A 27,851-nucleotide genomic window follows, 5' to 3' on the forward strand; every position below is an offset into this window, starting at 1 on the left:
AATCATCCCTGCAACACAGAAATCCTTGCACCATGGTGCAAGGGTGCCTGCATTGGTGCATGGCAGCTCATTGTGGCACCAGTGCAGGGGAAAAGGACAGGAATGCGCTGTATCCCATAGTAATGACTCATTCCTTTTCTTTTGATGCAGGGAAGAGCAGCACGAAGGCTTGCAGCGCTACCCTGCACCAAAAACTTGTGATATATGCCCCTTTGTATTGTGCATAAGGCCCTTTATCAGGTAAGTCCGGATGGAATTAAAGCCATGTTTCATTGGTACACTCCTTTGAGAAATCTCCGCTTGGCACATCATAATCCATGAACTGTACCTAGAGTTTAGAATAAGAGATGTGGAGGCAGAACTTTCTCCTTCGCAACAGCAATGCTTGAAGCTCAATTCTCCCTTTAGGAAAGCATTAAAGACCTGGCTGTTTGGAACCAGCGAATGGCTGAGCGGCATGGCAGAACTTTAGCGCTTTTATGCCTAAGGCCCTAAGGGCATTTCTTGCACTCCTTAGATCATCATATCAATAATTTGTATAGTCAACACAAGGATCTATAAAATTTCACCGGTAGAAACGGTGGCTTTGAGTTGCAACTTTTATGTTAGATCAGGGAGCTGGATTTTTCTACTTTAAAATGTTGATTTCAATGACCTAAATTCTGCACTCTGGCAATGATATGTCACCTTACTGCACTTTGGAAGCTTTTTAAAATTAAGGACAACCCATGAAACAGGTAACTGCAGTGACTCTCTGGTCTACCAATTTAGTGCTTACAACTAACAATGGAGTGCTGCATGTTTTACAGGTTTTCTATTTTGGTTGTCATCTCTCCTTTGTTCTCGGTTCACCTCCACATTAACACATAAATTCCTTACAATGTTTCCCCACTGAGTGACATCTAAAAAGCGGATACTTGAAGCAGGTGGGCTATTGTCAAAACAAAGATGTCCGACGCAGTGACAAATAGAGTGGCAACATGTCCCGTTTCACCAGCATCACCAGATTATGAGGGGCACTGCCAAAATGACAGATGCCTTTGTCTTTCAGCTGTAATGAATAATTATTGTTAGCAAGGCTTCACCCAAATCCCTTGAAACACCTCTTCAAGTAAATCTATATTACTACAGGGAAAGGAGAACATCCGGAACAGTACCCAGGAGAGAGTTTTATATATATTAGCACCCCAGGCTTGTAAATACAATCCTTTTGAGACATGCTGCATTATTAACAGGTTTTGGAGTCTGAGGCCAAATTTATCCCTGTGGTGTCCTAGTACCTATTTTATGTCGAGCCATACATAGGACCCATATTTAAGAAAACGTAGCACATAAGAGCTGATGCGCCACCTTTTCTGCACCGCCCTACCGGCACCGAACAACACCATGGTTGCACCATATTTATAATACAGCGCACCATGGCGGTCGTTAGCACAATAGCATCAACATTTTCAATGCTAATGTGGTGATTTGCTACACTAGCGTAAAAAATGTTGACACTAGTGTAGCAAAGTGCAAGGAGGCCCATAGGTTTCTATGGGAGCGTCATTTTAATTCCGGCTCTGAGCAGGGCTTAAAAATTACACCAAAACTTTCACAGTGAAATCTACTAAATTTCACTGCGCCATTTTTGCAGGCCTCCTAGGGCCGGAACGCCCTCTTTGCACACACCATGCCTGGCGCATGCATAATGTGGCGCAAGGGTTTACAAAATGGCACAGTAGATATGGCGTGGGGCAAAAAACACTTTAGCACCATCTTAGTGTCAAAAAATGATGCTATGGTGAAGCTAAGGTGGCACTAGGGGCTTGTCAATATGCCCCATAGTGCATAGCACAAAAAAAGGAGACATCACAAGAGACCTACAGAGGTAGATCTTAGGGTCCCAGCTGAGCAGTGAGTGCACCATCTGACAAGGCTGCAGCGTATACAGGTCTGTACTGCAAGGAAGAGATATGGAAGTGAAACGTGATCTGTCCCTGTAATGCAACTAACATGTACTTTGACCTCACACTATGGTCCAGAGTGACTTGCAAGTTATAGGGTAGCCATTGATGACAACTTTGTTCATTTTTACCATAACAGAGATTGAAGAAAACCAAAGTAAAGTATAAAATGTTTTCCTCATAGCTGCTTAAAATATACCAAGGTGTTTCACTGAATTTGTTATACGGTGCCAAAATAACAGACTCCATAGCAGGCATTACAACTCTTGTAGAATCAGAACTAAAAGATCCATTTTAAATTTTGTATTATTTTCTTTTCTTTATGGCTTAAATATTGAAATCGTTCATAATCACAGGCAATGCTATGAAATGGAAGCCTTACAGAAAGAATGACAGCATTTGATGATTAAGTAGACACCTTGCTGGTATGCAACTGAAAACATTTTCTAAAAGTGTAATAACCTGGATCCATATATTTTAAGAAACCTCAAAGGATATGCTATGGCTACTTGTCTAAGAATGACTACTTCACATGATGGTGCCCAAGCTACCTCCAACTCACACTGCCTTTAGAGGACCCAAAAGTGAAAGGACTGAGCAGGTCTAAAGGGACAGCATACTTAGAAATCACACAATGCAGGTGAATGTACTAAATCTAGATATGAGCACTAAACATTTATAGATTTTCCTTGATTTTTGCTAACGTGGAATTACAGATAACTGGTATTGACATGGAACTTTTCCCAACCCAGAAATCATTGGTTTTAAGTCGATTTTCTCAGGGCTGATTAAAAGCTTAAAGGTGAAGTTCTGCAGGAGAGTGACAAAGAACAGGAACAGTTCCATGCGAGCCAGGCTTTCTCCCAGGCAGAGCCTCTTCCCTAAAAAAAACATGAGAACATTTAAAAATGCATTTTTCACTTTGTTTGTGTCTGTCACCTAAAACTGTCAAACATGCTCAATAAAGTTCCATTCATAGATTTATTTCATGCTGAACATCAGCAACAACATTAACAGCAACAGAAACATCAACAACAGCACCAGTAGGAACGGAAACAAAAACAAAACCCAATAATGCATACTCTATATTTAGATTTACCCGTGGGTACTGATAACAAGAGCTATTGTAATTCAAAATATTGAACTAATTTTATCAATCATCAAAGAAAGTGAAAAGACCAGTGTTTATCCTGGTCTACAGGTTCCATTCAAATCTCTGAGTCACAATCCATAAGCGGAATTGCATTTTAAGAACCCCCTACCTCCTTCTAGGTCCATCATGCAGACAAGAGTGATTAGCAGCAAGGGAGCAGATTTGACCACTTATGAAGAACCATGGGCCAGGTGTATAAAAGCTTTTTGCATTCACAAACGGTGCGAATTGTAAAATTCCACCGTTTGCGAATGCAAAAATGCCTTTCAGAATGTGTGAAAGGCATTCGCAGTGCAAATTCAAGGAATTGATAAAATAGTGATTCCATGAAATTGTGATTCCATTTAGGGAATCGCAAATGGTGATTCCCTAAATAGGTAATAGCAAATAGGGAATCCCTATTTGCGATTACCAGTGCACATGTATCATGTATTTCCTAAATGCAAATTGGGCATTGAGGAAATGCAATTACCATGAAATGAAGTTTGATGGTAAGCATGTGCAATTTAAAAAAATGCATTAAAAATGCATTTTTCAAAAATGACATGTAGCGCACACATGCCCCTAGGGCAGGGTTCTGAAAAGTCAGTGCTGGAGCAACTTTGCCGAGCCCTGCCCTAGGGCATGTGTGTGCTTTAAATGTCCACAAATATTTTTTGGGGGTGTATCAAAGGGGGCATTAGGCCCCCTGCCCCCTGGGATTAGCATTACCTAATTTGCAAATTCCTAACAGGAATTCCCAAATTCGGAAATGCAAAACCATTTGCACTTCTGTGCTTACAGGCCCATAGGGATGAATGGAGGCTGATTACCTAATTGTGATTCGCTAATAGCAACTGCGATTATTAAGAAATTGCCGATACCGAATCGCAAATTTCATACATCCCATTTTGCATTTCTCAAATAGCAATTTCTTAAAATTTGCTATTTAAGAATTGCAAACCGGGAGCTTGATACATCTAGCGCCATGTTTCAAGAATCAAGGGCGTGTGTACACAAATGTAGGACCAGTCACTTGGGAGCACCTTAGACCACATATAGCTGACATATCTTGACATTATGTACCAAATAAGTGGGGGCGTGGCTTCGGCGCTGATCAAGATGGCGGCAGACTGCTGAGCTCTGTTTCAGCACAGAGCTTTTGTTTTATTTTAAAAGCTCTAAAACTTGTGCAATACTTTCATGAGAACGTTTCTCGTTTTGTTTGGATTTGGTCTCATTTTGACTACGCTGGAAGGCTTTTCTGTGTCTGCTTTCACTATGGAAAATCAGCAGTGAACTCCTGTCAGATGCAATGGCTGCCATTTTGTGTTCTGCTCATGTTTACTCTTTTTTTTTATTGCTACTTCACTTGTCATAATGCAGTGACCTTATACTTATGTGCTGTTGCGAACCAGACATCTACTCAGGTACTGTTTTATTTTGGCGATATTTTCAGCTATGAGGCGGCCTTTCTAAGCCCATTCTTCATCCTGGAAATGAGGCAGTGAGCTCCTGTTAGATGTTTGGGATTGATAATGAAGCAGTGAATGAGCCTATAAACGTTGTCAGTCAAATAATAAGCCACTAGATGTGTTTAAATAACAAGTGACTCTTTCTTCCTAAACACTTTCAGTGCACTCTACCAGTACCTCATCTATTTCCCTTTGTGTGGACGTGCATAGTTTCTCTCTGGTACTTTCCTCTACTGTACTACTCATTTCCCTGGCCCAAATACTACTGTTTCCCAATATACTTTCAAATAAATTTTCACATTCATATTATTACATAGTATATGGCATCTTCAGAAGGTTTCAAAGTGTTTCCTGCAAGCCGTCACAATGGCCAGTGATCTGATTGCTTCTTCGAAGCCTTCTTCATCTGGAGTGAAATCTAAAAGGGCCAAAAACGACCCCCCCATCACCCATCATGTCCTCTCACAACCCTGTTCTGGATACCATATTGGATGAAATGAGGGGCCTTAAACCTTTTATGTCTGCAACCAATGAAAAATTACAGCAAATTGAGGATTGTTGGATTACTATGGAAAGTAAGATGTTTGGTGATGGAGAAACAAGTTAGGGATCTTCAAAATGAGGTTCTTAAGATTTCTGCTCTTAAGCAAGAAATTCAAAAACTTAAAATCCACACTGAAGATCTTGAAAATGGACACAGAAGGAATAATCTTCGCCTGTACGGTCTACCTGAAAATCCTGAAGGTCAAGATCTTCTTGCTTTTTAAAAAAAAATCTTACCGGACTTGCTAGGTATTCAGGATTCTCCACCTTTGAATATTCAACGAGCACACCGTCTTGGATGCTTTCAACTTCACTTATCTAACCCAAGAGGCATCATAATGCTATTTCTGGAATTCACTGACCTCTTGCATGTTTTGAGAGCTGCTAAAGAAAAACGTCGTCTGAGCATAACATTTTCATCTCTCAAGATCTATTAAATGCAACAAACGCCAGAAAGAAAAAATGTCTTGCTTTTTTACCTTGAATGAGACAATTAAATTTACGTTACAGTATGCAACACCTCTGTACATGTAAAATTACTTACGAGGGCACTTCAAGATCTTTAGATGATCCTGCAAAAGTGAAGTCATTTCTTCAAAGTATTTTGTCAAGTACTTTAAATGCCAGTACCTATTGTTATTAATATTATTATTTTATGTTGCACATAAAAATTATTACCAGTTGTTCCTTATTATTATAAAGGCTTTCTTCTATAATTTTTTTTAGTTTTCTCCCTCTCTCTGCTGTTTCTCTTGTTCAGGTGCCGACACATCTTATGTCTATTTTTTATATTCTCTACCTCAGATCTGGATCTTTATCCTTGATTTGTTCTTTCGTCTTTCTATCTGTGTTCGATCTCTCCTTATCACACCATCTTTTTTCTTCATCTATTTATATGAACTCTTTTTTATTCTATTTTGTTTTCTATGTGTCCATATCAAAATTATAGTGTCTATATGTTTTTCTTTTATCATGAACAGTATCTTTTGTTTTATTTTCTGTATTTTGCAGCTCTTCATCCATGTTCCAGTCCCACTTATCCCCATACATCCCAATATGTTTAATGTTGTCTCGTGGAATGTTCGTGGTCTAGGACATCCAATTAAGCAACAGAAGGTACTTTCTCACTTGTCTAAATCCAACCCTCATGTTACCTTTTTACAAGAAACCCACTGTAAAGATTTTGAGTCAGTTAAGTTTGATGCCATTAAATCCTTAAAAAAAGCTAAAGCCCCTGGCCCAGTTGGTTTTTCCATTGAACTAATTTTCTCTTTTTCTCCAATTTGTGGTCTCAAACCCCTTGAACCTTTTAATTCCTTTATTTCTAATTCAAAATCTAGTGGCTCTTTTTTGGAAGCACTAATTGTGCTTATTCCTTAACCAGATAAGGATCATACCATTTGCACAAATTATTGTCCCATTTCTTTAAATAATTATGATTTCAAAATCTTCGCTAAGATTTTAGCTTCATGCCTTGAAAATAAATTTAATTCCCCATCTTGTATAATCTGATCACTCTGGTGTAGTTAAGGGCAGGTTTACTGCTGATAATACCAGATTATTTTCTAATATTTTGCAATCAGCTAAGAAATTTAAATCCCCTCTTGCAGCCTTGTCTCTGGATGCTGAAAAGGCTTTTGATCATATTAATTGGCATTTTATGTTTACTATTCTTCAATGGTTTGGTTTTGGCCCTCATTTTATTTCATTTATTAAACTATTATACTCCGATCCCCGTGCCAGCATTTTTGTTAATGGATGTTTCTCCCCATATTTCACTCTGTACAGAGGTAACAGACAAGGTTGCCCTCTCTCTCCTTTGCTTCTCATTCTCTGTTTAGAACCATTTCAGGAGCGTATTCGCACAAAAAAACATATTTCTAGGTTCACTCATAATTCCCTTGAAATTAAATCATCGGATTATGCTGATGATGTTTTAATAGATATATCTAATACCCAATCCTCCATAGCACCTTTTTTAAATGAAATTACATTATATTCTAGCATATCTGGTTATAAATTAAATCGCTTTAAAAGAGAAGTCTTACCTTTGAATTGTCTGTGCTATCAATACATTTTCACTAATACTAATCTTGGTGTCCCTCCAAAATTAAATATCTCGGTGTTTGGTTTTCTCCTGATATTTCTAATATAATCAGTCATCATTTTTATATTTTAAAAAGTAAAATTCAAAAATTGTTCTTTTCCTGGTCTCCTCTTCACTTATCATGGTGGGGACAACTGGATACCCTCAAAATGATGATTGTACCTCATGTTATTTTTACACTCTCCATGATACTTTTTAAAGTACCAAATTATTATTTTTCCCAGATCAACTCTATTTGTATCAAATTTCTATGGAATAATAAATAAGCTCGTATAGATTTGTCCAAGCTTAAACGTCCTAAGAATGAAGGATTTCCTGATTTTAAATTGTACTACTCTGCATTTTTGATCTGACAATTTTATGCCTTAATTGATACCTCTCATATTTCCACTATACCATGTATACCATCAACAGTTTATTTCCTCATCTATTTGGTACAAAAAGTTCATTCAATTTTGTTGCAAATCATTTTATTTCAAACACTGGAAAGAAAAGGGTATTTTGTTTGTTTATCAATTGATAAGTCATAATTCTGTTGTACCTTTTACTCAACTACAAACTCAGTACAATTTACCAACTCTTTTCTTCAAGAATATAAACTTACATCTTCTGTTCTTCAATCTTTCTTAAATACCAATAATTTCCCGACATCTCTTACACCAATTACACCTTCAACACTGCTATATAACATTGGCCATTATTCTATCCCTGCATTCATTTATAAACTTTTACTATCCCAAACATTGCACGCTCAAAAACCCTCAATGAACTACTTTGGGAAAAAGGACCTCTCTGTATCACTTACTACCCAGCTGTGGGATAGAGTTTGGCTACAACTATTCAGTACCTGTAGGGATGTTCGAATTACACAATCTTTATATTTTATTTACTATAGATCTGTTATGACTCCTGGATGTATTGCTACATTTGATTGAAATTCCTCATCATTATGTTGGTCTTGTTTTATCTCCAATGGAACTTTAATTAATTTACTATATTATTGCCCACATGTCTTCATTTTTGGATAGATATTTGGAATAAATGCACACACATATTCAAACACAATGTCCAACTATCCATTCAAAATGTTTTCTTGGGCACTATGGGGGTCATTCTGACCCTGGCGGTCATCGAACGCCAGGGCCAACGACCACGGAAGCACCGCCAACAGGCTGGCGGTGCTTCCTGGCCAATTCTGACCGCGGCGGTAAAGCCGCGGTCAGAAAAGGGAAACTGGAGGTTTCCCGCCGGTTTTCCCCTGGCCAAAGGAATCCTCCATGGCGGCGCTGCAAGCAGCGCCGCCATGAGGATTCCGACCCCCTTCCCGCCAGCCTGTTCCTGGCGGTTTACACCTCCAGGAAGAGGCTGGCGGGAACGGGTGTCATGGGGCCCCTGGGGCCCCTGCACTGCCCATGCCACTGGCATGGGCAGTGCAGGGGCCCCCTAACAGGGCCCCATAAAGATTTTCAGTGTCTGCTTGGCAGACACTGAAAATCGCGACGGGTGCCACTGCACCCGTCGCATCGCAGCAAATCCGCCGGCTCCATACGGAGCCAGCTTCATCTTTGCTGGGGCTTTCCCGCCGGCCCAGCGGGAAAGTCGGAATGCACCCCGCGGTCATCTGACCGCGGGGCGGTGTTTGGGCGGCGCCCGCCGCCCGCCCGGGTCGGAATGACCCCCTATGTCTCCTGATTATATACATATTTCTCCTAAACCTAAGTTGTTTAACCTCTTCATTGCTATTGTTTTTAAGGTTATATTTTCATGCTGGAAAGACACTTCAAAAATATCTGTTTCAACATGGTGGCATTTTATGTGTGATGAACATAGAATATCCAGTGTATCTTCATTGAATACTTACCAAAAGATCAAATCTTTGCTCCTTATTAATGTGTTGACTTTTTTTGGACTTCAATATTCCTAATTACCTGTTTTGATGCTACACATTTTTATTCTGTATCTTATATTTTTCTAAATAAGCATTTTATAATTCATTGTTGAATTTCCAGTAAACAATATTTAACTAAAAACAATCATCAAATGAGTGCACAGAAAATTATCTGATTTTAAGGTCCTCTGCAAAAGGCCAAACTCTTTTACAGACTGGCTTCAACTCAGAGTCCTTGACAGATGCAAATGTTCTCCGGTATGATAAATGAAACATCTCGGAAGTAACAGCTATCCATAGCTATTCTCTACTTGCATTTTGTAAAAGTTGTTTCACAATGTTGCTTCATGCAGCCTCATGTTCCATTCATTAATGTTTAACCACAAATGTTTGCTGATGCTAATCAGAAAGATAGTCTCATAAAATGATACCTGTGGAGAAAGGCATGAATGCTTCATTCTTCTTAAAACAATTATTCTCATCCAGAAAATGTTGTGGGTTGAAACTTGTGGGTTCCGTGTAATGGTTTGGATCACAATGCACAGAAGAAAGCACTGGGATAACTGTTGTGCCCTGAAAATGAACCCCAAAAAGTTTTTTTGACAGCAAACAACACCTTACTCTGATTGTTATTGTTACATTGCTTCATTGTGAAATTTGAACCCCTCCCCCTCAAAGATTGGTGCCACCATACCACCATGCAAAACCAATACCAGGCAAGTGTTATATGAGACAACTCAAACATGTAAGAGCATAAGAGCAAAAGCAGATAGAGATTTTATATAAAGAATGAAATAGCGATTTAAGCTATCATATTCTGTGTTTGTCATTATTATGTAGGGACTCCTGAATTTTATCAGCAAGGACTTGTGAACTTAGAGATTGCAGACCCTAGGATCATTTCAAGAATGCAACAGGGTGTTCCCAAAGAAAACAGATATCATTCTAGATATTTTAATTGTAGGAACATATAACCATTTTATTTAAAAACATAATATCAGAAATTTAGCAACATTTATAATAATAAAAGCTTGAGAAATGCAAACTTCTGCCACACCTTGGGGAACATGTATCCACGGAACTGTGTGTCTCTGATTACTGAATGTAGGACGCTCATAGGGACGATGTCAGCAAATCTTTGGATCTCATGGATCACAGCATCAGTGTATGGCATTTGGCCTCTATCCTCAATAGTAGGATTGCGGTTTCGACCAATTATGCTGTCAATCTCCTCATGTAGCTTTGCTGTTTGGAAAGAGACTATAAATTAAATTTCAATCTCGCTCTGCCATGTCTTCTTTTTGAGAATCAGAGAAACTTCAATCACTTTCTCTATAAGACTGATATACCAGGTATAGATGATACATTGTATGAGTTATCACTTTCAGGGCTTAATTACTGTATGTACCCCCTGTAGGAAAACATAGAGAAAGATGAATGATCAAAGGTGTCTAGAAACATTAAGGCATGCTTCAATTATAATAAAGAATATATGTATTTCAGTGGATTGTAAAGGTCTGATTTATGGTTTGGCAGATAGGTTAGTCTGCCACAAACATCAAAGATCTTTCATTTACCATAGTATAAATGCCATCGGATATCATGTACTTCTAATAAGGAGAATGGGATATCTGTCACATGTATAACAGAGTAATCTGTCTGTCAAAATCTAAATCAAGCCATAACCTGTATAGGACAATATCATTGTAAGGAGCTGAAAAATAGAGCTGAAAGGAAAAATCGATTTACAGAAACACAAAAGATTATAAGAGAGGTTCAATCTTCAAGTTGATGGAACAAAGACAACTGTAGAAATCAATAAGGTTTGTGAAATGCTAAGAAAAAAAACCTCTGTAGACATGAGGATAGGCAAGGGGGGCACTAAGAATTGTCTATCACGTATAGCAATGACTGACAATCCCAGTTGTTTGGATCCAAAAGATGCAGGGAGAAAGGGAGAACATATAATTACTGACTTGTAACAAAGAAACCAGTCCAAAGTTCAACACTCTTCCCACTAACATGGTTACTATGGTGCCAGAGGCTGTTGAACTATAGCAAGAGATAATTTCTATAATATGATACTGTATTTTTCATCGCAGTTATTTCTATTCCTTAATTATCAATAGCACTGAAGTGCTGGAATAGATGACCAAATAGGTGGGAAATACATATCCCTGTCTGGCTCTTCAACACAGTTGCCATGGGTCTGAGGATTTTCTGTCCTTAGCAGTTCTAGCATGTAGGAGGCTGGCCTGGTTTGTAGTGGGTATCAACGATACTTACCCCTTATACCAGGTCCAGTTATCCTTTATTAGTTAAATGTAGTCAGTTTAGAGAAGCCAGGCTATCTAGAGGTAGCTGTAGGCAGAGCAGCCAAGGCTAAACTAGGAGTCATGCAAAGCTCTTGCAGTACCACTGTAGTCACACAGTACTCACACACATGAAAGACAATACTCAGTGTTACTAAAATAAAGGCACTTTATTTTAGTCACACAATGCCAAAAATACTTTGGAGACTATGGGGGTCATTCTGACCCCGGCGGTCTAAGACCACCGGGGCCAGGGTCGGCGGGAGCACCGCCGACAGGCCGGCGGTGCCCCGCAGGGCATTCTGACCGCGGCGGTTCGGCCGCGGTCCGCCGCCATGGGGATTCTGACACCCCCTACCGCCATCCTGTTCCTGGCGGGTCTCCCGCCAGGAACAGGATGGCGGTAGGGGGTGCCGCGGGGCCCCTGGGGGCCCCTGCAGTGCCCATGCCAATGGCATGGGCACTGCAGGGGCCCCCGTAAGAGGGCCCCACTATGTATTTCAGTGTCTGCTATGCAGACACTGAAATAAGCGACGGGTGCCACTGCACCCGTCGCACATACCCACTCCGCCGGCTCCATTCGGAGCCGGCTTCCTCGTGAGGAGGGGTTTCCCGCTGGGCTGGCGGGCGGCCTTCTGGCGGTCGCCCGCAGCCCAGCGGGAAAGCCTGAATGGCCTCTGCGGTCTTTCGACCGCGGAGTGGCCATATGGCGGTTCCCGCGAGGCGGGCGGCGGTAGCCTCAGTCATAATCAGGCCCTATGCTCCCATAGGAGGTAAGTAAATTACACAACATGTACACTAGTAACCAAAAACAGGTAAGTAAATAGTCAGAAAATAATTCAAACGGTGAAAATCACTAGATTGCAATGGGCCTAGGGGGAACACAAACCATATACTAAAATAGTGGAATGCCAAAGTCGGTTTCCCACCTAGGAAACTGTAGTGTGTAGAGGGGCTCTGGGAGTGTAAGAAAACACCAAAGGTAAGTAAAATGCCCCACCCTAGAGCTCAGGAAAGCAGGAGTAAATTACAGCAAGTTTCCTAAAACACACTAGGAGTTGTGATAGAAGATATGCAAAAACCAGACAAGACTGCAAGCAACAATGATGGATTCCTGGACCTGAAGACATGTGGCGAGAGGAGACCAAGGCCAAGAACCACTAAAGAGTCCAGGGAGAACAGGGGCCCCTGCTAACCCAGATGAAGGTGCAGAAGTGAAACCGCTGATTGGAAAAAAAAGTAAGAAATGCACCAAAGAAGAAAGCTGTGGGGTCCTGCTTGGTGCAGGAGATGTCCCATATTGAGTAGATGAATGCATGCTGTTTTTTGTCGATGGATTCTTCCATCATGCCTTGCCTCAAGCAAGATAAGTGTTTGGTGGGAAAAGGCGCTGCATGGGCCAAGGAGGAACCTGGGGGTCTCAACTCAGGATGAGGAGACAGAGGGGCCTCTCAGCACTTCAGAGAGCCCTCAGAGGACCAGGCAGCACCCACAGGAGTCCCACAACACAGGGAAAAAGAAGTTGCAAATGGCAGTCATCACAGCACTACACAAGGGCATCCCACGCTACCGGAGAACAACTCAGGGAGCTGAGCATTGCAGGATAATGTGCTGGGGAACTGGGCTAGGCTGTGCACAAAGAAATTCTTGTAAGAGCACACAGAAGCCCTAGGAGCTACAAAACATGCAGTGCACAGGGGTATTGTCTGGCAAGCTCACACCTCCACCAAATATGGACAGCTTGACCTTTGGATAGTCAGGATCACTTTAGTCTACCACCTGTGTTCCAGGATCCATGCTTGTCTTCAGGAGAGGGGACTCAGTGTACCCGTCATCCCTCCAGAGGGGTGGCTGCTGAAGCAGGGAACAGAGCTTAGTGCGCATGTATGTTTGGCCGGCCTGAGATGTCCACCTAAACATACATGTGTACTAAGGGGGAGTTCTGAGCACTCTCCTCTGTGCCCGTCACAGCCTGTGGCCCTATCCCTTCTACAATACAACAATAATAGACATAGTTTATTATTGTTGTATTGTAGAAGTTTGGCAGTTGCTGCTGCTGGCAGAGGGGGTGATGCTCCTCCACCCAAACGGAGGAGCCGCCCCTGTTGCATTGCCTGTATTGTTTTGCCACTGTATATATGTGATTTAGACAGGGTTGCACAAATGACATTGTGTAGAATACAACAAGGAGCTGGTTGTGCAGTCTGTTCAACACTTTTTGCTCCAGAAATGTGTGTTTAAGTCTGAGGAATTTCTGAAATACATTGAACCTATCATGTGCAGGATTATGGCTGATCTTCCCACCAGACCCTTTAAAGAATTTCATTGGGTGTTGACTGAAAATTCATAAAACGCAAGGGAATCTTTGGGTGTGAAAGAGGATTGAGGTGGAAATAAGACTACGCATCCTTGGTACAGAGCACAACACAATTCAGTCGAGACAGCTGTGGGCTTCTGCACAATCTTTGGGCCTGGGACATATTTTCTTAAATTTAAGCACTGCCCATGTCTTTTCCCTCAGGTAACTGAACTACAAGAAAAAGAGAACAAGAGAGAGAGCGGGGGTGTGAGAAAGGAAGATATACTGGATATGTTCCTCATGCCAACTAAAGAGGCTGGAGGAGCAGCCACAGATGCACATGGAAAGGGAGCAGCACCTGTGGAACTGCCAGGGGTTGCAGTACAAGAAGGTAACGTGCAAATGAGTGCTGCAATATGACCAAATGACAGTAAAGCACCCAGTAGAAAGGTGTGAGCAAGCAGTGAAGAGGCTGACAACACTACCATGGATCGGTCTAGGACTGCGGTAAAATCTGTTCTGCGGCATACAGACAACAGAAAATTAAGCCCTACTATTACTCTCACAAATCTGAGACAGACTGCAAAATAATTGTCTAGGAGACATTCCCTTCTCATTCAAGACAAACTGATGATGAGAATTCATCCTCCTCCATTAGACCCCTTCTGATTTACTGAGCATTAAGAAACAGTTTCCTAACATCTGGGAAAACTCCACTCAGTTCAGAGAGCAACTGCAGAGTGTAGTTGACATATACATATCTGGGACTCATTAGTGCTAAACATTCCTCCTTCTCCAGTCTAGCATCCCCAACGAATCTGCTAGACAGTATCATTCTGTTGACATATTTAAGAAAAAGTGAAAACACACATCTCTTCAATCTTTAAGTCACTTGCTATCTCTCACCAACTCACAGCGCCGGGATGCTCTTAAGGGAGCAGCAGTTACACTACACAAGACTGTTTTATTGATTCATTTATTCTCTGTAATTTAAATTGTACTGTATATATTGCCCTACAGAAGGTGTGTTCTTAAATATATCCCATCAAAAGGAAAACAAAGTATTCACACCACTGTCTGAGAGCCCAAATTGGCCAACTATTGCAAATGAAACTGCCTTGTCTCCTAATTTACAGAGTTACATTCAATGGTCCCATCTTCACTGTTTTCTTTAGGGCCCAGTGATGTGGAGTTTCTATCACCAATGGAACCAGTGAAGGTAAAGGTTGACCCTTAGTAAAAGCTACCCAGGTATACCCCAGTATCTTTTCAAACCTGTGGCTGAGTAAAGTATCCACCCTGTAATATCAATTTCAATTAGGCAAGGGTTTTTATATCTATTGTTAGTACATGTGAGACCCCTATTCTCCATATGCACATGGTGGAAAAAGCCAACATGTACAGTCTCGTATAGGACCTTGGCTTCTCTGTCGTCTCCAACTCAGCCACTATTCTTTCTTGTATCCTGACAAAAACCCAATGGTTTATTGTATTTTGACTTTTGATCCACTTTTTTCTCAATCCTCATACATGGGAACGGTCAGTATCTGTTCTTCATCACATTCTGTGTCTTAACCTTTGTGCACTTATGTTCTTCAAGGATAGATAGAGTCCCCTTCCAGATTTTCTGAGGTACCAAAAAAAGATCTAGATACACTGATTTTCCTCCAGGGTTCTATTTTAGTGTAATAGGCTAAAGATGTGCCTTCGACATCTGTGACTCTAAATTATTGAAAGGCGGAGTCCATATACCTCCTCACCAAATTGGCTAATAAAGGGCATAAGGCTTCAAAAAAGAAAGTACAGTTCGGCCTCCCTGAATGCAATACATTGGTCATATCATCTCTGCTGCCCAGCATCACTTGTCCTATGGATGAGTCAAATCCATTCATAAGCTGTCCCACTCTGCAACTTTCTGCCAGGTATATTTCTGGGCATGGCTCAATATTGCGGACAGTAGGTCTGGGACTATAACAAAATAGTGAATCCTTTGCGGGACAATTGGAAAAAGGCACCACTAAACCTTTGCAGTGGTTGGGTGAAACTTAAAATGCATATATGAACATTAAGCAGGTATTTGTTTCTGCCTATACCCATAGACTTCCCTGATTAAGCCAAATCATTTACTCTTTATTGGTATAATGGAGCGGAGATGAGCATGCCCCTCTTTCAAATGAATAGGCTGTGTTCTGCCTTCACACAAAAAGTTTAGCACCTCGACATTGTCAAACCAGCCAGCTTGGAGCCAGAGCAGGAGTGTGAGGAAAGTCCATGCAATTCAAAGAATTGGCATTTTACAATCTCCATAGGATATAATGGGATGATGCCGTGGACGGGATATCAGTCATGTTTATGACGGAATATTCCTCTCCACCAAGATCTAAAACAGGGCCTAAGACTAAACATAGAAATTTTCACAGCGTCTTCAAACCAAAGCTCCAAAATAATATTGCTTCCTTCTCGGACACCACCTGCAAGCTTTCAAAATGTATTCTAAGTCCAAAGGTAAGGGCTGACCATGCCCAATCCACTTATTATATCTGCCTACACTACATCGAGGTCTGCCATATTTTTTTACTGTGACCTTGTCTCATGTGACTAGATGTCTGTAGTTAGCCCTTTGATCTTTTAGGTGCTAGGTTTTACTAAAATTCATAACTCCAGTGGAGCTAATTGGATTTTTGTCATTTTGTTGTCACATAATTATTACAATGTCCCCTACTTTTCTAAATTGGTGTAGGTTGTTTTTTTAGTTATGCTTTACTTTATTACTGTTTGTGTCCTGCATAAATACTTTACGCTTTGGGTGTAAGTTAAGCCTCATTGCTTTTTGTTCCAAGATTCCCAGGGTTAAGCACAAGTTAATTTAGTGACGTTTTGTGGTTCACTCTGCCAGGGATTGTGGTTGTTGCTTGTCTTGACCAGGGCTCACACCCCAGTCTGCCAACAACCCAATTTATCACATTGCTGTAAGTGGAGTGGCACCTGGGTGGTGCAAGTCTTACCTTGAGAACAGAAGTCAAGCGATTCATCTTCCCCCTTTTCATTGTCAGTTCAGACCAGTTTGGGAGTTTCTTAGGGGTTGTCATTGAATCCCATCTTTTCAATGTGTACCTAAAACCCTTGGTCAAGATAAATTGCAACCATGGGATAACATTCATTAACTACGCACTTAACACTCAGTGGATCCATCTAAACTGATTCCATTCAAGACTTTTCATTCCTGTGTGCAAGCAGTACCCACCTGGCTTGGTCAGAACTCTCTAAAATTCAAACCAGATAAGATTGAGTTATGATGCTGCTCTGTAGGAACTAATTTCCCATATACTTCCAGCAGACCTTTGGCAGGAACTAATGTTTCTAAGGATTTTTCTTCCCCGTTACTGCAACCTCTGTTTGGAACTTCCATTTAGATGAAGAACTTACCCTCACTAGGTAATAAAACTGTCATCAATATGTTAATCCCTCCTGGGGGGCGTGGCTGGATGCCAATGGCATAGACAGCACAGAGCAGTACTCCTGCCGGCAAAACCCCAACCAGTAACATCCTGAGTCTATAAACTAACTTAAAGGAACCTGGGATGACAGGGTGCCCCTCTGCAGAAAGGCACAGACTGCTGAATACTTATTTATTGCTCCACGAGCAGAAGAAGAGTTGCGTGGCCATGGCAGCAACATGGCAGCCGCAGCAGGCAATTAAGTCAACAACATCCCAGTCAGAGCCTGCCCGGCCCAGGCTTTTGAGACTGAATCAGGGACCACCCGGCTGAGATCCTGGGACCCTGGGACAGTGGGCTGACATAACCAGCATAGCCTCCCCTGAGAGCTGACTGTAGTGCAGTTCCTTGCGGCTGAGAGCCCAGAGAGGGAAGGTGACAGTAGACCCAGGTGGCCCCAGAACAGAGAGGAGAAGCGTAGAGCCTTTTCTGTCCCTGCGACAGCCGAGGCAGGGCACCCGATGGTCCCGAGAGGACTGACACAGTGTGAGAATAAAAATACCAGTAAATGGCTGACAGCAGCACTGCTGCCTGGGGTGCTGGGCTGTTGTGGAGGCACCATTTCCCGTGATCGGTGGTAGGGCATGCCACCTTACATCACATTTCCCCCCACACCAAAATCATCTGAACAAGGCTCCCCACAAGGGGAAAAATACAGTAATGCACCATGCCCACTAAGGCCTGAGGTGCTGCAGGGCAGCATCATGATTGGAGGGCATGGTCGGGACTAACAGAGGCACGAACCAGGAGAGGGGTGGGTGGGAAGAGGCCTGAATGGATAAAAGGCTATAACCTCTAACAAGCCTACATCAACACCAGGAGCAAGCCCAAGCTTGAAGTAGCAGGGCACATTAACCCGGGGCACAAAAGGTGGCAAACAAGAGATTCTAGGGTCAGCATAAACCAGCCAACAGTCAGAACAGAATTGAAGAGGTACTCCCACCATTAGTCAGTTGTGCGCTTCTGTCCACAAAAAGGAAAGTACACTAAATCCATGGAATTAGGACCTACAACCACAAGCAGAGGGTCCCAACAAACTTCCACCACTGTCCAGAGACAGCAAAGGACATTCCCCTGAGAACTGAGTGTAGCAGCAACTGGATCACAACATGATAAGAGGCCCTGGATAAGGGGCTAGCCCAGGAGGCCCAAAGCTGCTGGCATGACGAAGAGCACACACCAACTGCCCCTGAAAACAGATTGACAGTAGCAGTAAAACTCCCCCTGTCTTGCCCTCTCAGGCAATAACTGGCACATGGATAAGGCCCTGAGGGGACCACCAGGGACAATCCCATCCCGAACTGCCCAATGGGAATTAGAACGCAGGAGGACCAACTAGACCTAGAAACCCATTTAGAGCACTTTCAGAAGGCTAACATGGAGCCACTTGGGGTTAGACAGTGTCAAATACCTCATTTCGACATGGGTGACCCCACCATGGAAGGTGTACCTCGTACCCTAAAGCAGTGGGGAAAAAAACATCGCCTCACCCTCAGAATTTTTCATAACTATTATATTGAGTTGGCAATGTTTAAATACGTCTTGAATTAATTAAACATTGCAGTTCAGTTATGTTACCTTTTTACTAATGTAATAAACATTTTTCTGCTTAAAACAAAGCAATATTATCTGCATAATCCTTCTTTTGGCCAGAGCGTGGAGCCCCCCTTTGGGATTACTTGAGGCCCCCCACTAGGGGCCTGCACCAAGTTTGAAGACCCCTGCCTTAATGCAACTAAACTTACCAACCATCATCATAGGCAAGAGTATGAGCAAGAAAGACCAGGACATGGGGGGGTCAACAGCAGAGGTCTCAAAGGAAACCCTGTCAGGGTTTCACAGCCAGGTCATGCAGCCCATAAATCTGAGAGTTCCCACCCTACAGGACATTCTCTAAGCCATAACATCTTCTCCGGAAGTGCTGGAAATAAAAATAGACACCATAAGTGAGAAACTGGGACTCCGGAGAGACAAACATTACCAGTTAGCAGAGCAAGTCACAGCGGAGGAGAGGGACCTAGCTGAAGTATCTCCAGCCTTGGCAATGGTGAATGAAAGACTCCCCAACATGGAATCAAGGGTCCAAACATTAGAACAGCAAGAAGAAGATGCAGAAAATAGATCAAGCCGGAACAATATAAGCGTGATTTGCCTTCCTGGAGGGCCGAAGGCCATAACGTGGTGACCTATCTGGGGAAGTGAGAGTTGGCAGTGGAGGGCCTCTTCTCATTTTTTGCTCTTGTACTGGCTCACATAGTACCAGCAAAACTTCCACTCCAAGGTGTCCCACTCTGTCCTGTGGTGGCAAGGCTGCTATATTAATAGTACCAAGATCATATTTTGAACCAGACCAGGCACAGAGAGGAAATCATGGTTGAGAACAGCAGAGTGCAAGTCATTCTGGGCTTTTTGAGGGAAGTGCAACAGCAACGCTCTACATTCTTAGAAGCCAAGAAAAAACTCAGGCAGATGGGAATCCTTACACAATGTTATTCCCAGTCAGGCTGCAGGTGTCGACCTCAGACAGAAACTGTTTCTTCCAGACACCACAGGATTGATAGGCACTAACAACCGGGACCCAGCCAGGAATCCTAAAGCATGCGCCCATGAAGGGAAGGATAAGCCCCTAGACCCAGTAGTAGCATCAGAAGGTGAAGGGGCAACGGCATCCATGAGCAGCAATGGAAGAAGTCCCTCCGTGCCAACAGCAGAAGGGAGAGTATGTGACTTGGACTCTGACCAAGGCTCCAGCACCTTTGGGAAATCGAGCCTTGAGCTAGTGAGGATCACCCCTGGTACCTTGGATGAAATCATTTGAGGAAGGCCATAATTGAAACCACCACATTGACTGCTCCTTCCGAAAACATTAGAAAATAAGAATGTCAGAGCCACAACACCATAAAATCGGTGAGTATATTGCCCTTTCCTCAGGCAGATATAAAGCGTTCACCTACCTATACAGGGCTCTATGTGAGTACATGACCCAGCCCCTGAAAGCTTTCCAAGTGCACTGGGAATAAAGCCTAGGGACCCCCATAATGGGGAATGACTAGGAAGCTATCCTGGAGTGGATTAGCACATGTATGAAGCCATTCCTAAATGCGATTTGGGCATTTAGGAATCGCTATTTACCACCAGGTTGAACCTGGTGGTAACCCTGTGCAAAATGTAAAAATGCATTTTAAATGCATTTTTAAAATGTACATGTAAAGTACACATGCCCTCTTGGCATGTGTGCACCTTACATGTCCCAAAAAATAATTTTGGGGTGCAGCAGAGGGGGCCTAAGGCCCCCAGCACCCTGGGGTTTTGCATTTCCAAAATTGCGATTTCTGGTTAAGAAATCGCAATTTTGGAAATGCAAAAAATTTGCATAGGTGTGAATGGGGCCGGTATTGCAATTTGAGATTCGGTAATAGCATTTGCGATTTTTAAAAAATCGCTATTACCGATTCGCAAATGTGATACATGCCATTTTGCGAGTCGGAAATAGCGATTTCTTAAAGGCCTTCATGATACATCTGGCCCAAGGTATCCTTATTTGCGATTTCTAATTTAAAGAGTCGCAATTTGCGACTCTCTAAACAGGGTCACAATTTTAAGGAATCGCTATTTTAGCGATTCCTTAAAATTGCGTTCAGAATGCATTTCATACTTTCTGAAATGGCATTTTGCATTCGCAAACGGGCATTCGCACCGTTTGCGAATGCAAAATGCTTTCATACATCTGGCCCAAAGTCTCAAGAAATGCTTGATTTAAGTTGATCAACTGTTGTGTCCTCCAAAGTACCTTTTATGAAAAATTACGCAAAGCTGCGCTAATGCCCTGTCACACTTTTCAAGTTTAAAAATAAAAGTAAAATAAATAAATAAATACTTTGCATTCCACATTACTCTGATCTGCTGCCTAACCCTAGACCCTGTCCTTTGACTCCTCACACCAGTGAAGATGGGGAGCCCCATGATTTTATCCCTGTTACTGCGCCTGTAACCAAACCATGTGTGGACTTAACTGATGTGCCTATTCTTGATTGTGAGTTAACATATTTTTTTAATGGATCATGTCTCAGAAATGTTTGCCAGAAAGAGAAAATATCTCATTTGCCAAATGTAAGCTCTGCCCAGGTTGCATAGCTTTTAGCTCTCACCAGAACCTGTATGTTAGCAACAGAAAAAGTTGTAACATGTACATGGACTTAAAGAGTGTGTTTTTTGGAGTGACACACAACGTTGGGCTTTTATGGATGCAAGGATTTTTCTTAATGCCAATCGTAACATTAAAATGAGCTGTATGTTAAAAATCTTTTGACTGCCTTACAGTTGCCCAAGACGATGTTCTGAGTTCCAACATACCCATGATGATGTTTTAAGGGGTCACGCTTTACCAAGCTGCACTGCTAAAAATGATGATTTGTCTAAAACTGCTGGTGTTGCTTTACATGTTATGAATAATTACTTTTTCACTGTACCAATACTAAATGATTTGTCCCACTTGAAGGATCACACCTCTGAAAGAGAACAAAAGTCCTGAATCAAGCAGAAATGTAAAAGAAACTCTGAGGGGTGTGTCAAAGCAGCACTGGGTGTGTGGTTGCACCAAAATTTCTACTCTCCAACCTCACCTTGCTGTATCATACAGCAGTCTGTGTCGGTAAGGATGGCATGATATGTACCATAGTAGCCCACTAGTATACATTTGTCTCTCACACAAGTTTGGAAAGGGTATCTAGAACAACACTGCTTCTTACCCCCCTACCCCTGGGGCCAATATGAGCACCTTCAGATGGACTTTATTCAGATGTCAAGGTGTGTTAAATGCTTACATGTTTTGATCATCATTCATCTGTTTTCAGGATTGAAGGATGGAAGCTAACCCCTGGGTCTGTGCAGATGCCATTACAGTAGCTAAGGCTCAGATTTATGAAAAGTGGTGCTGCACCTAGTGCAGCACAACTTTTCTTGTGCGCCTTAGTGCCCCCCTATCGCCACCATGTGTGCGCTGTATTTAAAATACGGCGTACCAGGTCGGTAGTCAGGGGGACTAGCATCATACATTTTTATGCTAGTCTGGTGCTTTGCAGGACTAGCTTCAAACCTTTTGACGCTAATCCTGCATAGCACCCAGAGACCCATTCTACACAATGGGAGTCTCTTTTTAATGCCTGCACTTAGCAGGCATTAGAAAATGCTGATAATAATGGCACAATTTCGCCATTTTTGCGGACCCTGTAGTGCCAGAACCCGCCCCTTGCATACATTATGCCTGACACAGGCACAGCAATAATGTGGTGCAAGGGGCTACAAGCATTGCACCACTTTGTAAATATGGCGCTGAAGTTTTGCCCTTCTAACGCCACATTAGCATAAAAAATTACCCTAATGTGGCGTTGGAATGGCGCTAGGCCACCGTAAATCTGGGCCAAAGTGTTTACTTAGAGATTTTATCCCTAGGTTAGGTGTACCATACCACAAGTGACTGCAGGACACACTTTGTGTCAGCAATGTTACAGGCAGTTTACAAGGCTTTAGGAATAGACCAGGATTTCTATTGTGCATATCACCCAGAGTCAGGGCAAGGTGGAGAGAAGCAATAGTAGCCATTAGAACCTAAGATATGCTCAGAGACTCATCTAAAATGGCCTACTGTGCTGGTACCTCCGTGAAAATCCCTCCCAGAAGACCAAATTAAGCCGATGTGAAATCACTATGGTATGACCAATGATGCTGCCTTCAAATCCCCCCATCTCAGCTGTTAAGCTGAATTTACAGTTTACCGATAACACAGTTAGATATTATTGCAGAAAACCAATACAATGTCTGTGCCTTTTTCAATCTCAGGTTCAATCAACCTTACCCGAGTGTCCGACCAAAGCCTCGGACTCCCTTCCAAAGTAAAGGAGGCTGATGAGCCCACAGAGGAGGAGAATGTTGCTGGGCATGTGAAGGGGCCGAGCATCCATGATGTTTTGCTGGATACCCAAGGCCTGCCTGGGAGAAGGACCTATAGGGCCGGTAGCAGTGTTTCTTCCAAAGACCTGACCCAGGTGGAAGTGCAGGACAGGTGGGAAACCAGGAGGCATCAATTGGAAATGGAGAAGCTTACTCTGCAGCATCAAAAGGAGTTTCATCTGGAGCTGGCTAGGAGGAGAATGGAGGACGAGAAAGACAAAATTGCTCTGGAAAAAGAAAGAATTTCGTTGGAGAAAGGAGAATTTGCATTTAGCTCAAGAGTTGAGCTTGAAGGAGCTGGATTACAGAAGCAGGTCCAGCACAGATGGTGGCAGTGTTTCTATAGTGCAGTCTGAGAGGAGAGTGCACCTTCCCAAGAGTGTAGGGAAAGAATACACTAAGGAAGATGACATTCACAGGTGGTTTCATGGCTATGAGGCAGCTCTCCACATGCATGTGATCCCTGAGAGAGATTGGGGAGCAGGCCTGTGGAACTACTTCACGGCAGAGGGGAGGGACACCTTGTTAGCACTTGGGCAGCTAGTGAGCTCACCTACTCTAACATGAAGGATGCCCTTATCACTAGGTTTGGCCTGACATCGGAAATGTACAAGGAGAAGTTCAGGGAGAATAGGAAGCTTGATTCTCACACCGGGCTTGCATGTGCGGATTAATTTTGCAGAGCACTGGATCGTTGGGTGAAGGGCAGTGAGGTAACAGATTACCGGGGACTTTACAATTTGTATGTATGGGAACACTTGTCAAGTCTGTGTTCTCCAGAGCTGTGCCAGCACTTAATTGACAGCAAGCTTACTGAATCCAGGAAGCTTGCTCTGGAAGCAGACCGTTGGGTGAGTACCTACTTGGACACTGTGTAAACAAACTGACTGCCAACTAGAGACCCCATTTCTAACACTGTTGCTCAAGGTAAAAATAGGGTCTGGTGTGTGTCTAGCAATTTGAGTGGTATCTGTGACTAGCTGTCTGAGGTGGATGATTTCCATGCTGTCTTTGAGGTTGGAGGTGTCGGCGTCATTTTGGTCGGTTAGTTGAAAATGTAGGTCTCTGAGGAAGATGTAGTGTTCGATGTCAATAGCTTGAGGGGCGATGATTTAGGGAATGGCCTGGCAGAAACTGGGACAGGGTCTGGGGGGGTCTGTAGGCAAGAGTTCCTTTGATGGTGGTGCTGCATTCAATGCTAAGTTGAAAGTTGACGTGTTCCATCATTAGTGTGTTGATGTCAGCCGCAGTTGTGCAGGGGCTTGACTGTTCGTGAATTATGGCAATGCCTCCTCTGTGTTTGTTGGTGCGGTCATGGTGGGTGATCTTGTATCTGTCAGGTGTGGCTGCGGCGAATGTTGGGTGTGTAGGCGTTGCTGAGCCAGGCCTCTATGAGAAAGGCAAGGTCCGGTGCGAGGGTTGTGATTGTTTCCCATATCTTGGTTGCATGTTTGCCTAGAGAACTGATGTTAAACTACTTACAGTTCAGTTGATGGGTGGTTGTGGTGCCCTGGGGCAGCTGTTCGGTGAGGAACGCAGGAGAGTTAGTGATGCAGGTGAAACACCATTGCCAGCAGGTGAAGCAGAGACAAGATTGATTTGGATATGGCTGTTTCCAAAATGAGGTGGCATGGTGGGTGAAAAACAATGTATTGGGAAGATGCCAGAGCGATCATCCATGGCTGAGATTATTCAAGCATTCTATCCATCACTTTATTTTTTTATGCCCTAGGATTTATCTGTGAGCACCATAAAGCAATTCTCTCCAGTATTTTTGTTGGAAACAGAAAATGTTACGTTGTTATGGAGAATATCCCTTTAAACTGCCACCTTATGAATTCGAATTTTATTCTGATCTTCTGAACACATTTCTCAGCATACATAAACAAATAGATCACAAAATGATAGCACCAGGAAATTACACGAGTTACAGAACATGCTAGGTTATAATCTCAAAGGCACCTTGTCATGGTTGTGTGACATCATGGGGCACGGGGCATTGGGGAATGAAAATATTTGATATAATCATTGCATTCATTGTAACTGTTGCTGTTTTGCATGTAATAAAAAATCAATAATGACCATCATTTCTTGCTCTGTAGCCAAATAAAGGCACTTGCCAAACTTTCCCACTTGCTACTTTCGAGGACGATGAAGAAAGTGATAATAAAGATATGAAAGCAGAAGTATTGAAAATGTTTGGGAACGAATTGCTGTTAGGAAGGTTTGCCTCCCTGCAAAATAAAATGGGGGTAGGAACAGTTTTTGCAAATATAGGGCCTGGTTTAGAGTTGGTGAACGGGTTACTCCTTCACAATCATGACAGCTATCCCATCTGTCGTATTGCGATCTCCAGAGGCTATAATAGCATTGTAATAACGTAGATGGGATATTCGTCAGGTTTGTGACGGAATAACCCCTCCATCAAACTCTAAATGAGGCCAATAATTCTTAATTTCTATTTCTTTGATGTGTATATATATTATATCCTAATGTGAAAGTTGTCTTCTTAATAATCTGGAGTGCCATTTAAACTCTACATGTCCTCTACTATTGATGACACTAATAGGTCTAGAAGTTATTTTACTGGAGGTAATATGTCTGCTAATTTTTTGCATCTGGCAGTAAAGCATAGCTTCACTTTCGATGTTGGCGACTTCAAGAAAGTAATAAAGGGCATAATGGCCACATGTAGGTAGCTTTTCGCATGTTGCAAACAGCTAATTTTGCTGTTTGCGATGTGCAAAAAGCACATTGCGATGCACAAACCCAGTTTTGCAATTCGGTAACATGGTTACCGAATTGCAAAACTGGTTTGCGTCTCGCAATTAGGAAGGGGTATTCCCTTCCTAATTACGACTCGCAGTGCAATGTAGGATTGTTTTGTGACCACGAACGCGGTCGCAAACCAATTGTAGTGTGGACCCATTTCAAATGGGAAGGGGTCCCCATTTAAGGAAAACGGGCTTCATTACAAAAAAAAAAAAACCTGCTTTATTGAAAATCAGTCACAGGCATGGAGGTCTGCTGTCCGCAGCAGGCCACCATTCCTGTGAGGGCCGCCAGTCGCAAGGGGGTCGCAAATTGCGACCCACCTCATGATTATTCATGAGGTGGGCATTTGCGACCCCCCTTGCGAATCGCAGATGGTGTCAGGGACACCATCCTACATTCGGATTTGCGAGTCGCATATCCGAAATTTCGTACATGTGGCCCTTAGTGTGCAGGTGCAATGCATCTTTTCACTTCAACGACGTCTGGCATTTTTTCTGTGAGAAGATCCGGTCCCCGGCTCACTAGGCGGGTTTCGCTGAAATTAATGACTATCTGTCACTGCATTTGCACTTAATAGTGCTAACGCGTCCTTTTATGTTAATTTATTACACATTAGGACTTGTTTTAGGCCAATTAATCTTTTGACCCAGTTGAGAGACACCGTAGGACGTGATAACTGATGAATATGTCAATCAATATATCAATAATGTCGTCAATATTGATCACACCAATGCATTTCACTTTGGTCAAATACATTAATCAAATTGACGATGCAACCATGACCTTCCAGCCATGAATAACCACACCAATCAATAGAATTTTATGAATTTTATTCCCTATTAGTTACAATCTAAGATTAAGGTGGTCATTACAACCCTGGCGGATGGTGTTAAAGCTGCGGAAATACCGCAAACAGGCCGGCGGACAAAAAAAGGGAATTATGACCCTGGCGGAAACCGCCAACAAAGACAGCCACTTTAACACACCGCCCGCCACGGCGGTACAGACAAGCAGCGCGGCGGTTACCGCCAACAGACAGGTGGGAGACAATGTACCGCCCACACTATTACAACCCGCCAATCCGCCACCTTTTCCGGGGCGGATTCACTGTGGATAAAAACACAGCGGAAACAGCTTTTGCAATGGGAAAACGCTCATCTGAACACATCCCACGAGGAAGGAGGCCACCATGGAGCCGGAATTACAAATACTCCCTGCCCTTGTCTTTCTGCTCCTCTACGACCAACAGCTACGTAGGCGCCGAAGACACCAGTGAATACTACACCTACGACACGGGGGAGAGGGGAGGCAAAAGTTAGGGGGACACCCACCAAACACCCCCACCGCCACCCTCGCATATTACAACATACACACCAATGCATTCACAAAAAATCACAGTAACAACCCACAATACCCCCGGAAGAATGAATAGACAATGCGAAATTAGGTCAAACATTATAATGTGCCAATATACATGTCATACAAAAATGTACAGATATATATTTCAAAATCACTCATAATTATATATACAATACAATAAGAGAAGTAGTGCAGATATTTACACAACAATGTCCGTGCACCAACAGTCCAAAAATGCATGGGCGAGGCCCACAAACGATACCTGACCACTATCGGAGAGAACACTGCCAGGGCATCAGATCGAAATACTACAGGCACCTCAGGGGGAAGGGAAGGGGGGGCACCTCAGCCAGATGAATGCGAAGCCAAATCCACGACGGGGCTCCATGCCCATTGATGTATCCTGGGGAGTGCAAAGCCACAGTCTCACAAGTCTCTACAGTGGGTGGGTTGCCCACTGTGCCATCCTAGGGAGTGCAAAGCCACAGTCTCTCAAGTCTCTACAGTGGGTGGGTTGCCCACTGTGCCATCCTGGGGAGTGCAAAGCCACAGTCTCTCAAGTCTCTACA

The 27,851-nt window shown here is 42.8% G+C and overlaps 1 protein-coding gene across 1 annotated transcript in view; it reads right to left on the reverse strand.

Moving 5' to 3' along the window:
• Positions 1–2,645: 2,645 nt before the first annotated feature.
• Positions 2,646–27,851, reverse strand: part of LOC138259481 (cytochrome P450 2F5-like) — a 228,646-nt gene continuing 203,440 nt past the window's right edge. The window contains exons 7-9 of the mRNA XM_069207251.1: positions 10,149–10,336; positions 9,523–9,664; positions 2,646–2,827 (exon numbers count right to left, since the gene is read on the reverse strand). Of these exons, the coding sequence (XP_069063352.1) occupies positions 2,646–2,827; positions 9,523–9,664; positions 10,149–10,336 (512 nt within the window). The remainder of the gene's footprint in view (positions 2,828–9,522; positions 9,665–10,148; positions 10,337–27,851) is intronic.

Source organism: Pleurodeles waltl, chromosome 9 (assembly GCF_031143425.1).
Source record: "Pleurodeles waltl isolate 20211129_DDA chromosome 9, aPleWal1.hap1.20221129, whole genome shotgun sequence".
In the NCBI taxonomy this organism is placed as follows: domain Eukaryota; kingdom Metazoa; phylum Chordata; class Amphibia; order Caudata; family Salamandridae; genus Pleurodeles; species Pleurodeles waltl.